The following is a 12,728-nucleotide window of genomic DNA, read 5'->3' as shown; positions in this document are numbered from 1 at the left end:
GGTGAAACTGTGGGAGAGAGGGAAGCTAACTGTGTGTGGGTGTGAGAGCGTGGGTATTCCAGGAGAAGTGAGAGTGGATTCCATCTGTGAACAGTTTTGGAATGTCTGGTACTGGGACGGCAAGTAGGACCAGGTCCACAGACCCCAGTGTGTGTAAACCTGGTGAGCTCAGATACAGTTAGACACAGAGTGGGGGTCTCTGGGAGCTGGAACATCTGAGTCCTGAGACTGTGTGAGAGTCCTTCGGTTCTCAACTTCCCCTTTCTCTCTCCGTGTGTCTCTCTCCAGCCAGGGTGATTTGTCTTCTCCATCTCTTTGATTCTTTCTCCCCTCCGCCTCCTCCTTTCTCCCCCTCCCCTTCTTATTTCTGTCACTCTTACTGCCATCCCCCACTGTCACTCAGTAACAGGAACTCAGTATATTCTGCTCCTCAGTCAGCCCGTCTCTGGGCCTTTCCCATGCAGTTCCCTGCTCTAGACCTGATTCTGACCCTGGAAGTTTTGAACCATATGTTGGCTGGCCTGCCTTCCAAAACCGGGTGCACAGCTGCATTTGCCTAGGATAAGCCCGTTCTGCCTGCTTATCTCCTGCAGGAATTGCAACTGTTCCCACCCCCACTCGCCCTACAAACCTCCCGCCCAGCTGCTGCTCTTCCTCCAGGGGGCAGTCCAGGCATCTGGCCCGAGACCCCCTCAGCTCTCTACCAAGGCTGAGCCCTCCGGTCTTTCTCTCCCCCCACCCCCATTATTGATTCATTACCCTCCTTCCACACTCCCTTCTCTAACCCCCTTAAGACCTCCTGGGAAACGGATTGCTTGTAGACCTAACGCATGGAGGCTCTGCCGTGGGGGCCTTTACCAGATGGTACCGTCGGAGGCCAAGGTGTAGGGCTGTCAGTTGCTGGAACCTTTAATTAGTGCAAACCTACACTCTAACTTGGCTGTTTTCCTTCTCCGAATGCCCTGGGGACTCCAGGCTCTCCATTTTTCCATGCTGGTGGCCCCAGGGTGCCAGGAAGGGAAGCTATGTCAAGTGTCTGGAAAAACACCTCATCACCTGACTTCCTTCCCAAGACTCAGGAGTACTGGGCTCAAGCCTGTCCTATTTCAAAACAGAGAATCTGAAGCCGGGAGTTCAGATGCTCCAGAGCTCAGCGCACGACCTCCCAGGACCTTCTTTTCCAGCCTCCTGTCTCCCCCCACTCCCTCTTATACGATCAGCACAGCTGTTAGTTTTCCAGTCCTCCTGGGCCGGTGGGGGTGAGTGAGATTGGTTGGTAAATCCAGTAGCTCTAAGATTTAAGACCAGATATTCCGAACCTGGCCCAACTGCTCCATACTACAGGCTGCAAGGTCCGCCAGCTTCTCAGCCCGCAGAGATCTGAACCACGCCCTCCCTGGAAATCCAACCCTCTGAGCCCAGAATGTCGCTTAATTCGGATAGCTCCAGGAATGTCAGACCCGGGGTCCCAGCCCCCCTCTCCCAGCTCCTTCAGTAGGCTCAGGGTCCCTCCCACCTGCCCTGCCAGCTGCGCAGCGTGGGAACGCCCCAGCTGGGCTGCACGGGAGCTGTCAGGACAAGCTGTGCGGTTCCCAGCCTCCCTGCCTGCCAGAGCCAGGGAGCCGCTGCCTCCTAGCCGTCGCCTGGCAACCACTCGGAGGGGCCCGGGACAGCTAGGCGGAGAGAGGGGATGGTTGGGTACTGCCGAGTTCTGGGAAAGAAGGAACTCGGGGCGGGAAGGGGAGGGCGGGGGCTGGATTCCTACAACTTAGGGTGTGTTAGGCCTTTCAGAGATAACAAGGCAGCAGGGATGTGTTTGGGGAAGTGGGGGGCTGAATCCTTCTTTTCTCATGACTCCCAAATAGTCCTTCAGGACCTGTGTGCCCTCTCCCCGACCCGCAGGCCCACGGGAGCCTGGGCCCCGCCTCCCCAGGGCGCGAAAACTGGTGAAGTCTCAGGGGTTCCCATTTATAGCTCCGTTTCCACTCAGCTCAGTCCCTCCTGGGTCCGTGCTGAGCAAGTTTCTTCCACTATCTTCTTTCCTCCTCCTCAGGCGCGCCTCCCCTTCAACCTCAGCAGGGCGCAGATGTCCAACACGAGCAGAGCCCCCTCCTTGGACCCAGGTGTTACAGCTCTCAGACCCCCTGATAACGCAGGGGTGCCCTCCTGCTGCGCGAACCGGGACCCGGAGCGCCCATAGTCTTGGCACGCACGCCGCCCGAGTTTCTCAATGGGAAGAGGGCGGGTAACCAGGGGGCGGGGCGAGTAGGATCCCGCCCTCCCGCGGGTCTCTCGCACACCCAGGGTGTGCAACCCGCGAGCGGTACAGAGCATCGGAGGCTGCGGATCAGCCAGATTTCGGGGACTCCAGGCCAGACGTAGAATCCTCCAGACTGGAGTGGGGGCGGGGGGAACTGGGGTACAGAGAGGGGTTCCAGTCCAGCGTGGTGAGAGGCGTGCTGTCGAGGAAGAAGTTGGAGAGAAATCAGTGCAACCCAAAGTCTACGGGATCTTGGGGTGCACGCACAAACACACACGGGATGCTGGGCCCCGCCCTCCTCGTCCTCCTCTGCAGCTTCAGAGGACTTGCAGGTACCCCCGAAGGGCGCAAAGAGGGTTATTTGTCCGTTCCCGCCTTGTTTGGGAAAAATAGACTAAGGACTCCTAGTCCTGGGTGAGAGAGAGAATTCTGGAGGCTAGAGCTTCTAATCGGAGGAAGGAGGGCTTTGAACTGGACCTCCCGGGCCTTGCATAAGGGAATTCTTGACTTAATCTCAGCTCTTCTGTCCCTCTTCTCCTAGGCCCATTGCCCCATTTTCTGCAACAGCCAGAGGACATGGTGGTGCTGCTGGGGGCTGAAGCCCGGCTGCCCTGCGCTCTGGGAGCATACCGGGGGCTCGTTCAGTGGACTAAGGATGGGTTGGCTCTAGGGGGCGAAAGAGACCTTCCAGGTGAGTCTGGGCTGCATCTGACGCTTTCAACTTTCGAGACTGGTGGGCTCCCAGTGAATATTTGGGAATCCCAAGTTTTAAAACGATTGTTTTTGGGGACGGGGATGTAATTCCTTGTGTTTGGAGACTTATTTTTATTCTAAAGCATCATATAAAAGCATAAACAGTTTGCCAATAATTACAGTCATATAGTTATTGCGCAGGCTATTGCGAGCTTCTCAGAAGCCCTGGCCCTTTAACGTTCCTCTACGGTGGGCAAAAGGTAGTGTTTTATCTAATTTTTTTTGGCTATTTGTTTTGTTTTGTTTTGTTTTGTTTTGATGTTTGAGTTGGGGTCTCCCTTTGCAGCCTAGGCTTGCCTCAAATTCGAAATCCTCCTGCCTCAGTCTTGAGTGCTGAAATTACAAGCATGCACCACCCACATCTGGCTTAACCTAACTTTGATGGGAATTGTTTTCCTGTATTCCTTTCTGACTTCTTTTTTTAAAGATTTATTTATTTATTTATACATACGTACATACATACAGTATCCTGCCTGCAGGCCAGAAGAGGGCACCAAATCTCTTTACAGGTGGTTGTGGGCCACCATGTGGTGGCTGGGAATTAAACTCAGGACCTCTGGAAGAGCAGTCAGTGCTCTTAACTGCTGAGCCATCTCTCCAGCCCTTCCTGACTTTTTAACTCACAAATTTGTGGTGACTATAAATTGACAGGAGGTTTAGAATCTCTCTGAACCCAGCACTTTCTCTCTCTCTCTCTCTCTCTCTCTCTCTCTCTCTTTTCTTTTCTTTTTTTTTTTTCCTTTGACAATGTCTCACTGTGTAGTCCTGGCCAGCCTGATTTCCTATATAGATCAGAATAGCCTCAAACTCAGAGAGGTGTGCCTGCCCATGCTTGAATTTAAAGGTGTGCTCCACCACACCTGGCCCCAGCACATGTTTGTTTGGTTGGCTGGTTTTGGGGTTTTCAAGACAGGGTTTCTCTGTGGCTTTGGAACTTGTCCTGGAACCAGCTCTTGTAGACCAGGCTGGCCTCGAACTCACAGAGATCCGGCTGCCTCTGCCTCCCTAGTCCTAATGTAAAAGGTGTGCGCCACCACTGCCCGGCCTCAGCATGCATGTTTTGATAGTGTTTTAGCATCAAATGTGTGGCTCTTATTTGCTCCCTGGAGTGGGATTCTTGGAGATAAAGACTTGAGACCAGGAGTTCAGAATTTTTTATGGTCTCTCTGTCTTCAGGGTGGTCCCGGTACTGGATATCAGGGAATGCAGCCAGTGGCCAGCATGACCTCCACATTAAACCTGTGGAACTGGAAGACGAAGCATCATATGAGTGTCAGGCTTCACAAGCAGGCCTCCGATCACGACCTGCCCAACTGCGTGTGATGGGTGAGGATGGGTGAGGACCCAGTCCATTTGGGCTTTGGGAGCTAGAGGTGGGGAGTGGGGCAGTTAGGACTGCTCCTGAGTGGTAGAATCTAAGAACCCTGGGGGACTGGTAGGTGGAGCTGAGAGGATCAGAGGCTCTGCTTCCAGGATGCAATTCTGACTCCAGTTCTGCCATGCAGTCCCCCCAGAAGCCCCCCAGATACTAGGCGGCCCTTCTGTGTCTCTGGTTGCTGGAGTTCCTGGGAATCTGACCTGTCGGAGTCGAGGGGATGCGCAACCTGCCCCTGAACTGCTGTGGTTCCGAGATGGGGTCCGGCTGGATGGAGCCACCTTCCACCAGGTTGGGTTTAAATCTTTTTGCCATTTTTTGTTCATTCAGCGAGACTTGGGGTCCACCTTGATCTCAGGCTCATCTAGAGGGAATGGCAGGCATTCAGGGTTGAACTATGATTCAGATCAAGAGCGAGGCTTCCTGGTTCAGTCCGTTGCTAATTACTTCCTCCTGTATATGGCGTTTAACCTCTCTCTGTCCCTCGTTTTCTTTATCTATACAGGGGGAAAAATAGTAGGGTTATTTCATAGGGTAATATAGAGAATTAAACATGTGAATGTCTAAAAATATCCAATACATTGTAAACACTACCTATGTAAGCTATAGATAAAATCATTGTTAGTATGGGGTGTGGTACACACCTATAACCCCAGCACTCAGGAGACTGAAGCAGGAGGGTCATGAGTTCAAAGCCAGCCTTGGCTTCAGCGTGAGACCCTGTCCTAAAAAGAAAAAAAAGTGTCATCTATCTATCACCTCCAGACCACGCTGAAGGACAAGACCACTGGGGCAGTGGAAAACACCTTATTCCTGACCCCTTCCAGTCACGATGATGGAGCCACCTTGATCTGCAGAGCCCGGAGCCAGGTCCTGCCCACGGGGAAGGACACAGCGGTGACATTAATCCTGCAGTGTGAGTGCCCTTGGTCCTGGAAAGACCAGGGTGGGCCTGGACTCCTGGTCTGACACAACCGGAGGGGGATTGGGCGGGGACTGAAAGCCCAGCTCTCCTGCCTTACCCTCACAGATCCCCCCGTGGTGACTCTGTCTGCTGAGCCCCAGACTGTGCAGGAGGGAGAGAAGGCGACTTTCCTGTGTCAAGCCACTGCCCACCCTCCTGTCACCGGCTACAGGTGACCAGAAACGCCCCTTGTCTCTAGCAAAGTTCCGGGAGCTTGAGGAAGGGTAGGGCGACATTAATATCGCCACTGTCTCCGCAGTTGGGCGAAAGGGGGATCCCCGGTGCTCGGGGCACGTGGGCCAAGGTTGGAGGTCGTAGCAGACGCTACGTTCCTGACTGAGCCAGTGTCCTGCGAAGTCAGCAACGCGGTGGGAAGCGCCAACCGAAGCACCGCGCTGGAAGTGCTGTGTGAGCAGGGGCGGGGCCGTGGGTGTGGTCGAGGTGGGAGTGGCTGCCTGGAAGGCGGGGCTAGAGCAGGTAGTTGGGAGAGGTTTGGCTGGGTCAGATGAACCTGGGGGGGGGGGAAGGGTGGGGTTTGTGGTAGCGGACTCTAAGTGGCGGGTGTTGCCTGGATACCCACACTTGTACCTAGCAGCTGGTCCTGTGTCAGGGGCTCATTCTAACCCATTCCTCTCTCTCCTGCAGATGGACCTATTCTGCCGGCAAAACCGAAGCCTGTGTCCGTGGACGTGGGGAAAGACGCCTCCTTCAGCTGTGCCTGGCGAGGGAACCCACTTCCACGGATTACCTGGACGCGCCTCGGTAGCTCTCAGGTGAAGTTCGATCTGGGGCCTGGGACGTTAGTTAGCTGGAAGTGGTCCGGGCTGCCTCCCCGAGTGTTGTCTCTGATACCCCTTCCTTGTGCCAGGTGCTGAGCTCGGGGCCCACGTTGCGTCTTCCATCCGTGGCGTTGGAGGATGCGGGTGACTATGTGTGTAGGGCTGAGCCTCGGCGCTCGGGTTTAGGAGGCGGCACGGCGCAGGCGAGGTTGACGGTGAACGGTGAGAGACCCCGAGGGTCTTGGGGTAGGGGGTGGACCGAGAGGGCGTGTCCCTGGAAAGGAAGTTATAGGCTGAGAAGTAGAGCGGGACCTGTTGAAGGAGAGAGACTCTACAGACTGTTATGGCCTGGTTTCTCAGTGGTGAAACCACAGTGACCACGTCTGACCTTGCCTCATTCAGAACTGGTTTTGGAGAGGTGGAGACCTCTGCTTCATGGTCTATGGTTTCCATTCCAGCTCCCCCGGTAGTGAAGGCCCTGATTCCTGCGCCTGCCTTCCTGAGGGGCCCTGCTCGACTCCAGTGTGTGGTGTTTGCTTCCCCTGCCCCGGACTCCGTGGTAAGGAAAGGAACCCTCACCCCTCTGACACATCAGTCGTGATCCCTGTCCCCCACGCCTGACACTGACATCTCCCACATCCTACCAGCCCCTCTCTGCTTCCTCGGGCTCCGAGTTGATACCCTTTTCTTTTGTTTTCTAGGTTTGGTCTTGGGACGAGGGCTTCCTGGAGGCAGGTTCGCTAGGCAGATTCCTGGTGGAGACCTTCTCAGCCCCTGAAGAGGAGGGAGGACAGGGCCCAGGCCTTATTTCTGTGTTACACATTTCCGGGACCCAGGAATCTGACTTTACCAGGGGCTTTAACTGCAGTGCCAGGAACCGGCTGGGTGAGGGACGAACCCAGGTCCACCTGGGTCGTAGAGGTGAGTTACTGACCCAAAGACCCTGAAACCTGGGGATTCCAAACCCCACAAACACAGCGATTCCCAAGATTGAAGCCACCGAACTATAAGGTCCCCAAATGCAAAGACTCCCCAAATCTCAGCACTATGGCAGTGAGATGGCTCACCAGGTAAAGGCACTTGCCACCAGGCCTGATGACCCCAGTTCAGCCCTCAGAACCCACATGGTGGGAGAGGACCAATACCCAAAAGTTGTTCTCTGACCTCTGTTCCCACACTATAATATACACTCCCACACACATATAAATACATACAATAGCATTTGAAATGTAATAAAAATAAGTGGGGGTTGGAGAGGTGGCTCAGCAGTTAAGAGCACTGGTTGTTCTTCCAAAGGACCTGGGTTCAATTCCTAGCACCCACATGGAGGCTCAGAGCTGTCTGTAACTCCAGTTCCAGGAGACCTGGCACCCTCCCACCAATGCATATAAAATATTTTTTTTTTAAAAAAAATGATAAGTTTTTTCTAAAAAAGTATGACTCTCTTGAATCACAGGACCCCAAATCAATAATTCTCTCAAATACAGAGCCCTAAGTGGGAAGGCCATTCCCTACCTGGATGCCACAAACCTGGGAGGTTGAAACAGAAGACTTTCAAGTTCTGAGCAGCCCTAAAGTTAGGGTGTTTGTTTGTTTATGGGGGCACACTCCCGTCACAGTGCACATGTGGAAGCCAGAGGACAACTTTGTAGGACTCCGTTCTCTTTCCATTTTGTGGGTCCCCAGGATTGAACTCAGGCCCTGGTAGTAAGCACCGTTTTCCACTGGACTATCTTGCCAGTCCTGTTTGTTTATTATTGGTGTTTTGGTTTTGGAGACAGAGTCTCTGATAGCCCATGCTGAACTTACGGGCTGGGGTTACAGGTGCGGCTCGCCCAGGGAATTTAAACTCTCAAACTGTGAATCCCCAGGCCCGGAGAGATGGCTCAGAGGTTAAGAGCACTGCTCTTCCAGAGGTCCTGAGTTCAATTCCCAGCAACCGCATGATGGCTCACAGCCATATATAATGAGATCTGGTGCCCTCTTCTGGTGTAGAAGCATACATGCAGACAGAATACTGTATACACAATAAATAAATAAATCTAAAAAAAAAAAAACCCTCAAAAACATATGAATGCCCAAATGTCCTCAGACAACCAAATATAGCACACTGTAAATCTTGGGAAATCCCAAACCTGGCAGCCTTTTGAACCATGGAACCCAAGCCCTGAGCCCATTTCCCGGTTACTCCGTCTTCAGACCAGCCTTCTCAGGAGACCCCATATGCTCTACAGACTTGCTGCCCACTGTACGGATTGTGGCTGGAGCAGTCTCTGCAGCCACCGCTCTCTTTATGGTCATCACTGGAGTGATTCTCTGCTGCTGGCGTCATGGCAAGTATCAGCCTTGGGACCAGGCTCCATTCCGGGCCGCTAAGTTCCCTCCCTAGCCCTGACTCGGTTTCCTCAGGGTCTTCCCATCTCCTTTCCGTCACCTCCTGGCCATGGTTCTCCTTGGTTTCCAGCCTTCCTAGCCCATTTTACCCAGTCAGTTCTGTTCCCAAGTCTTGGTCATCACAAAATATGACCTTGCTTGTGGCTCACCTCTCACCTTCCTGGGCCTCAGGCTCTTTCTCTAAGCAAAAGAACTTGGTCCGGATCCCAGGAAGCAGTGATGGCTCCAGTTCACGCGGCCCTGAGGAGGAGGCAGGTGGCAGTGAGGAACGGGTAAGATACAAGTTTCCCTAGATCTGTACTTCCAGACCGAGATAATAACCTAGTCTAACCCACCCTCAAACTCAAGTATGAGCCTAGACTTTTTGTTATTGTTTGAGACAAGGTTTCTCTATGTAGCCCTGGCTGTCCTACAACTTGCAGAGTAGACGAGGTTGACGTTTTAGAACAAGCAAGGTCTGGATGAGTTGGGGAGAGGAGGAGGAGGCAAAGAGGGAGGGTGGGGTCAGGTCGAGAGACAAGCATGATCAAGCACGGACAAGAGGCCCTAACTGGGGCTAGGACTGTGGCAGGTGGTGGACTGCTTGGCTAGCATGCTCAAGGCCCCCCAGGAGCTCGATTTCGAGCTCTACATAATCTCCAAATCGGAGCTCCTCCAGTCTGCCTCCTGAATGCTGAGATTAAAAGTGTGTGCCATTATCCCAGCTTGGTCCCAGTCTTAAACATGATGACCCTGGACCCACAGGATCCTCACAAATGCAAATACTCACTATGTCCCTATAGCCTTCTTTACTGTCTTAAGTCCAGCCTCCAGGCCTCTCCTTCAGCCTGACCTCCAAAGGAAGGCCCTTGGGATCTGGCAGCAGGATAGGGTGATCTTCTGAACACTGCCTCTCATTTTTCCCCTCCCTCAGGGTCCCATTGTGCACCCCGACCAGGGTGACTTGATTCTTGATGAGAAGGAGGCCCTGGAGGCAGCGGTGAGTACTGGGGAGGAACCGACTATTGGTCACTCAGTCTCCACCTCTCCCCAATTGCGTGCTTAAAAAAAGCTTTCTGGAGACAGGTGCCACACTGTAGCTGGCTTTGCACTCCCAGCAGGCTTTCTCCTGCAGCTTCTGGATGCTGGGGTTACAAACTAGAACTTCAGATCTGGGCACCACACTTGGCTGTTTCCCTGCTTCAGTCTCCTTCTTTGGTTTCTGTCACCTTAAGACCTTTGTTTCCAAGGTGGTGATGCACGCCTTTAATCCCAGCACTCAGGAGGCAGAGGCTCTGAGTTGAGGGCAGCCTGGTCTACAGAGCGAGTTCCAGGACAGCCAGGGCTACACGGAACCCTGTCTAGAAAAGAAAAAAGAAACAAAAAAGCTACAAAAAAAATCTACTTTTAGCTTCTCCTGGGACAGGTCACCACTCACACTCTCTGCAGCCTCTTCTTATCTTATTTATCATTTCACTTTGGTCTCCAGGCCTTCTTTCCCCATCAGCCACGTTTCCTGCCTCTAGGTGTCTTTTTGGCTGTTCTCTACCAGCCAGGAGCCTTACTCCCACTAGGTTCCACCCAAACATCACATTTCCCAAAGATGGTCCTGCTTTGAAATCCTACCTTAGGTTAGATGCATCGGTTCCAACCCTGGTTCCCATTCTAAAGCCCCGCTCCCTGACTTTTCTTTGAGGAAGACCCTTGTATATCTCAGCTAGCCTCAAACTGAGTCTGTAGCCAAGAATGATCTTGAGCTCCTGATTATCCTCCCGAGTGCTGTGATTAAAACATGTGCCACCACATTGAGTTTATGTAGAGCTGGGAATCGAACTGATGGCCTTGAGCATGCTAGCCAAGCACTCTACTGACTGAACTACATCCCTAACCCAGCTAAAGCCTCTTGTCTATACTTGATCATGCTTTTCTCTTGACCTGAAGCCCACCTTCCCACATTCCCTCCCTCCCTCCCTCCCTCTCCCCAACTTTAGTCAGACCTTGCTTGTTCTAGGAAGCCAGCACTTCCCCTATCTCTGCCATCTATGTGCCTAGCTCTCTCTGCCTCTGCTGTTTCTCCTTTCTGCTATCACACCTCTCTCTAGGTCTGGCTGTAGGTCAGTGTGTCTCTCCACCCACGATCCCTGCCTTCCTGTACCCTCACGTTCCTTACCAAGTCTCAACTGCTCCCCAGGATCCAACCAACGGTTACTACAAGGTTCGAGGAGTCAGTGTGAGCCTTAGCCTTGGGGAAGCCCCCGGAGGAGGCCTCTTCTTGCCACCCCCCTCTCCAATTGGATTTCCAGGAGCTCCTACTTACTATGACTTCAAGCCACACCTGGACTTAGTGCCCCCCTGCAGACTGTACAGAGCGCGGGCCGGCTATCTCACCACACCCCATCCCCGTGCTTTCACAAGCTATCTGAACCCCACATCCTTTGGACCCCCAGATTTAAGCTCTGGGACTCCCCCTTTCCCCTACGCTACCTTGTCTCCACCCAGCCACCAGCGTCTCCAGACTCACGTGTGAAGAAGTCTCTGATCGAAGAGTCTCAAGAGCGTCAACTTGCCGTCATGTGCTGTCTAGCGTTCTGAGGAATCAAAACAAGTTGATGACCTACTCCTCCAAAACTGAACACCAGAGGAGGGAAACAACCGCCAGGATTGTTGACGTGTGGTTGGCTCAGCCAAAGGGGATGCTCCAAGAGGGAGCAATACGACCACTATACCCACTTACTCTCCTGTGAGAAAGACATTCAAGTTTTAATGAAAGACAGTCAAATTCTTTGCAGAAGGACAAAGACAGGAGGTGATGGGAGTCAGGGCCATGGATGGGAGGCTTTTCTAACTAGCAGATAAGATATCTGCACCAAAAATATGATAGCAAAAGACAAATCAAGATGAATGAAATAACCCCCCCACCAATTCCTGGCTTTCCCAGGAAAGGGAACTTTGGCCAATAAAAGTATAGCCAATATGGCCGTTGATTCTATGAGAACTCAAAATGACCACTATCTTGATTCCTTCCTTAAAACCATGAAAGAACTGAATCCAAGGACTGGGGATGGCGTGAGAATAAAAGCAACAAAAGGTGTGTGTGTGTCTGTGTATGTGTGTGTGTGTGAAGGAGGAGGCATCAGTGTGTGGGTGGGTGGGTGAGTGGCTGCTCTTCCAGAGGTTTTGAGTTCTATTCCCAGCAACCACATGGTGGCTCACAACTATCAGTAATAAGATCTGGTGCCCATTTCTGGCCTGCAGGCATGAATGTAGGCAGGACACTGTGTACATAACAAATAGATTTTTAAAAATAAATAAAGAATAAATAAATAAATAAAGAGATGAAGGGGATTCTTGGGCTAGAAATATTTGTTTAATTAGAAAAAAAGGCAAACGTGTTTGTAGAGTCTTCTTGAGTTTTCCACAAATGAAGAGGTCCATGACAATTGTCCCATCCCCCTACCCTAGCCTAGGCTGTCATAGGAGTTAACTCCTCAGTCCTTTCTCCGCCTCTTGCTACCTGCTTGCTCCTGTAGGCCATTTCATTTCTTTTTTTAAAAGAAGGTTTATTCTTTTTGTCTTACATGTGTGGGTGTTTTGCCTGCATATATTTCTGTGCACCACATATGTGTCTGGTCCCCCCGGCCAGAAGAGGCAATGGGTCCCCTGAAACGAGTTACAGACAGTGTGGGTGCTGGGAATGGAACCCGGGTCTTCTGGAAGAGCAGCCAGTATTTATAACCATCAAAGCTTCTCTCAACAGAGTTTAGCTCTTGATCTTCCATCCTTAGCCCCTCTTGGGATTATAGGTCTACACCACCACCCCACTGTAGACTCCTTTAATAACATACCCCGGCCTCACCCACAGCCACACTGGCGCACACATAGTTGAAAACAAAAGACGGACAAATGTGGGCAGGTTCCCACAAGATGCACACCTGGAAGTCCACACAGAGCTGGGCTGCCTCAGTCGGCCAGGAAAAGGAGAATTTTCTACACTCACTGGAGAGACAAAATAGTGAGCCCTTCAGGGAGAAGACTCGAGCTGGCCCTTAGAGTGAGTGGAAATGAGGCTCCGCGGTCCTCAGGTGCTGGGTTGCACCTGACCTGAGTCATCGTTAAAGAACGGTTTTCTTTTTAAGATGGAGAATTTCAAGGTCCAGAGACCTGACAGTCAAGGCAGGAAGACTAAATTCCTAGGTCTGAGGATGAAAGGCAAGAGAGACTTGG

The 12,728-nt window shown here is 52.2% G+C and overlaps 1 protein-coding gene across 1 annotated transcript; it reads left to right on the top strand.

Annotated features, from left to right (window-relative positions):
- The first annotated feature begins 1,820 nt into the window (after window positions 1–1,820).
- On the top strand, window positions 1,821–11,595 carry Kirrel2 (kirre like nephrin family adhesion molecule 2). Its single transcript, XM_050119169.1, has 15 exons — window positions 1,821–2,592; window positions 2,802–2,951; window positions 4,190–4,339; window positions 4,519–4,679; window positions 5,154–5,304; window positions 5,419–5,524; window positions 5,612–5,760; window positions 5,998–6,125; window positions 6,221–6,353; window positions 6,590–6,690; window positions 6,833–7,052; window positions 8,366–8,464; window positions 8,697–8,797; window positions 9,439–9,504; window positions 10,696–11,595. The coding sequence occupies exons 1-15, from the start codon at window positions 2,541–2,543 to the stop codon at window positions 11,029–11,031; spliced, it is 2,103 nt and encodes a 700-aa protein (XP_049975126.1). The 5' UTR covers window positions 1,821–2,540; the 3' UTR covers window positions 11,032–11,595.
- Window positions 11,596–12,728: the final 1,133 nt, after the last annotated feature.

Source organism: Alexandromys fortis, unplaced genomic scaffold (assembly GCF_014885135.2).
Source record: "Alexandromys fortis isolate MF-2015 unplaced genomic scaffold, M_Fortis_MF-2015_v1.1 scaffold_140, whole genome shotgun sequence".
Lineage (NCBI taxonomy): Eukaryota > Metazoa > Chordata > Mammalia > Rodentia > Cricetidae > Alexandromys > Alexandromys fortis.
This window is presented reverse-complemented; position numbering and strand designations above follow the sequence as displayed.

Bases quoted from the DNA above. Each gene is read 5' to 3' on its own strand.
- Kirrel2 (XM_050119169.1), top strand. From the start codon at position 2,541: ATGCTGGGCCCCGCCCTCCTCGTCCTCCTCTGCAGCTTCAGAGGACTT. The intron at 2,952-4,189 runs GTGAGTCTGGGC...CTCTGTCTTCAG, and splicing joins GGGCGAAAGAGACCTTCCAG to GGTGGTCCCGGTACTGGATA. The intron at 6,354-6,589 runs GTGAGAGACCCC...TTTCCATTCCAG, and splicing joins GGCGAGGTTGACGGTGAACG to CTCCCCCGGTAGTGAAGGCC.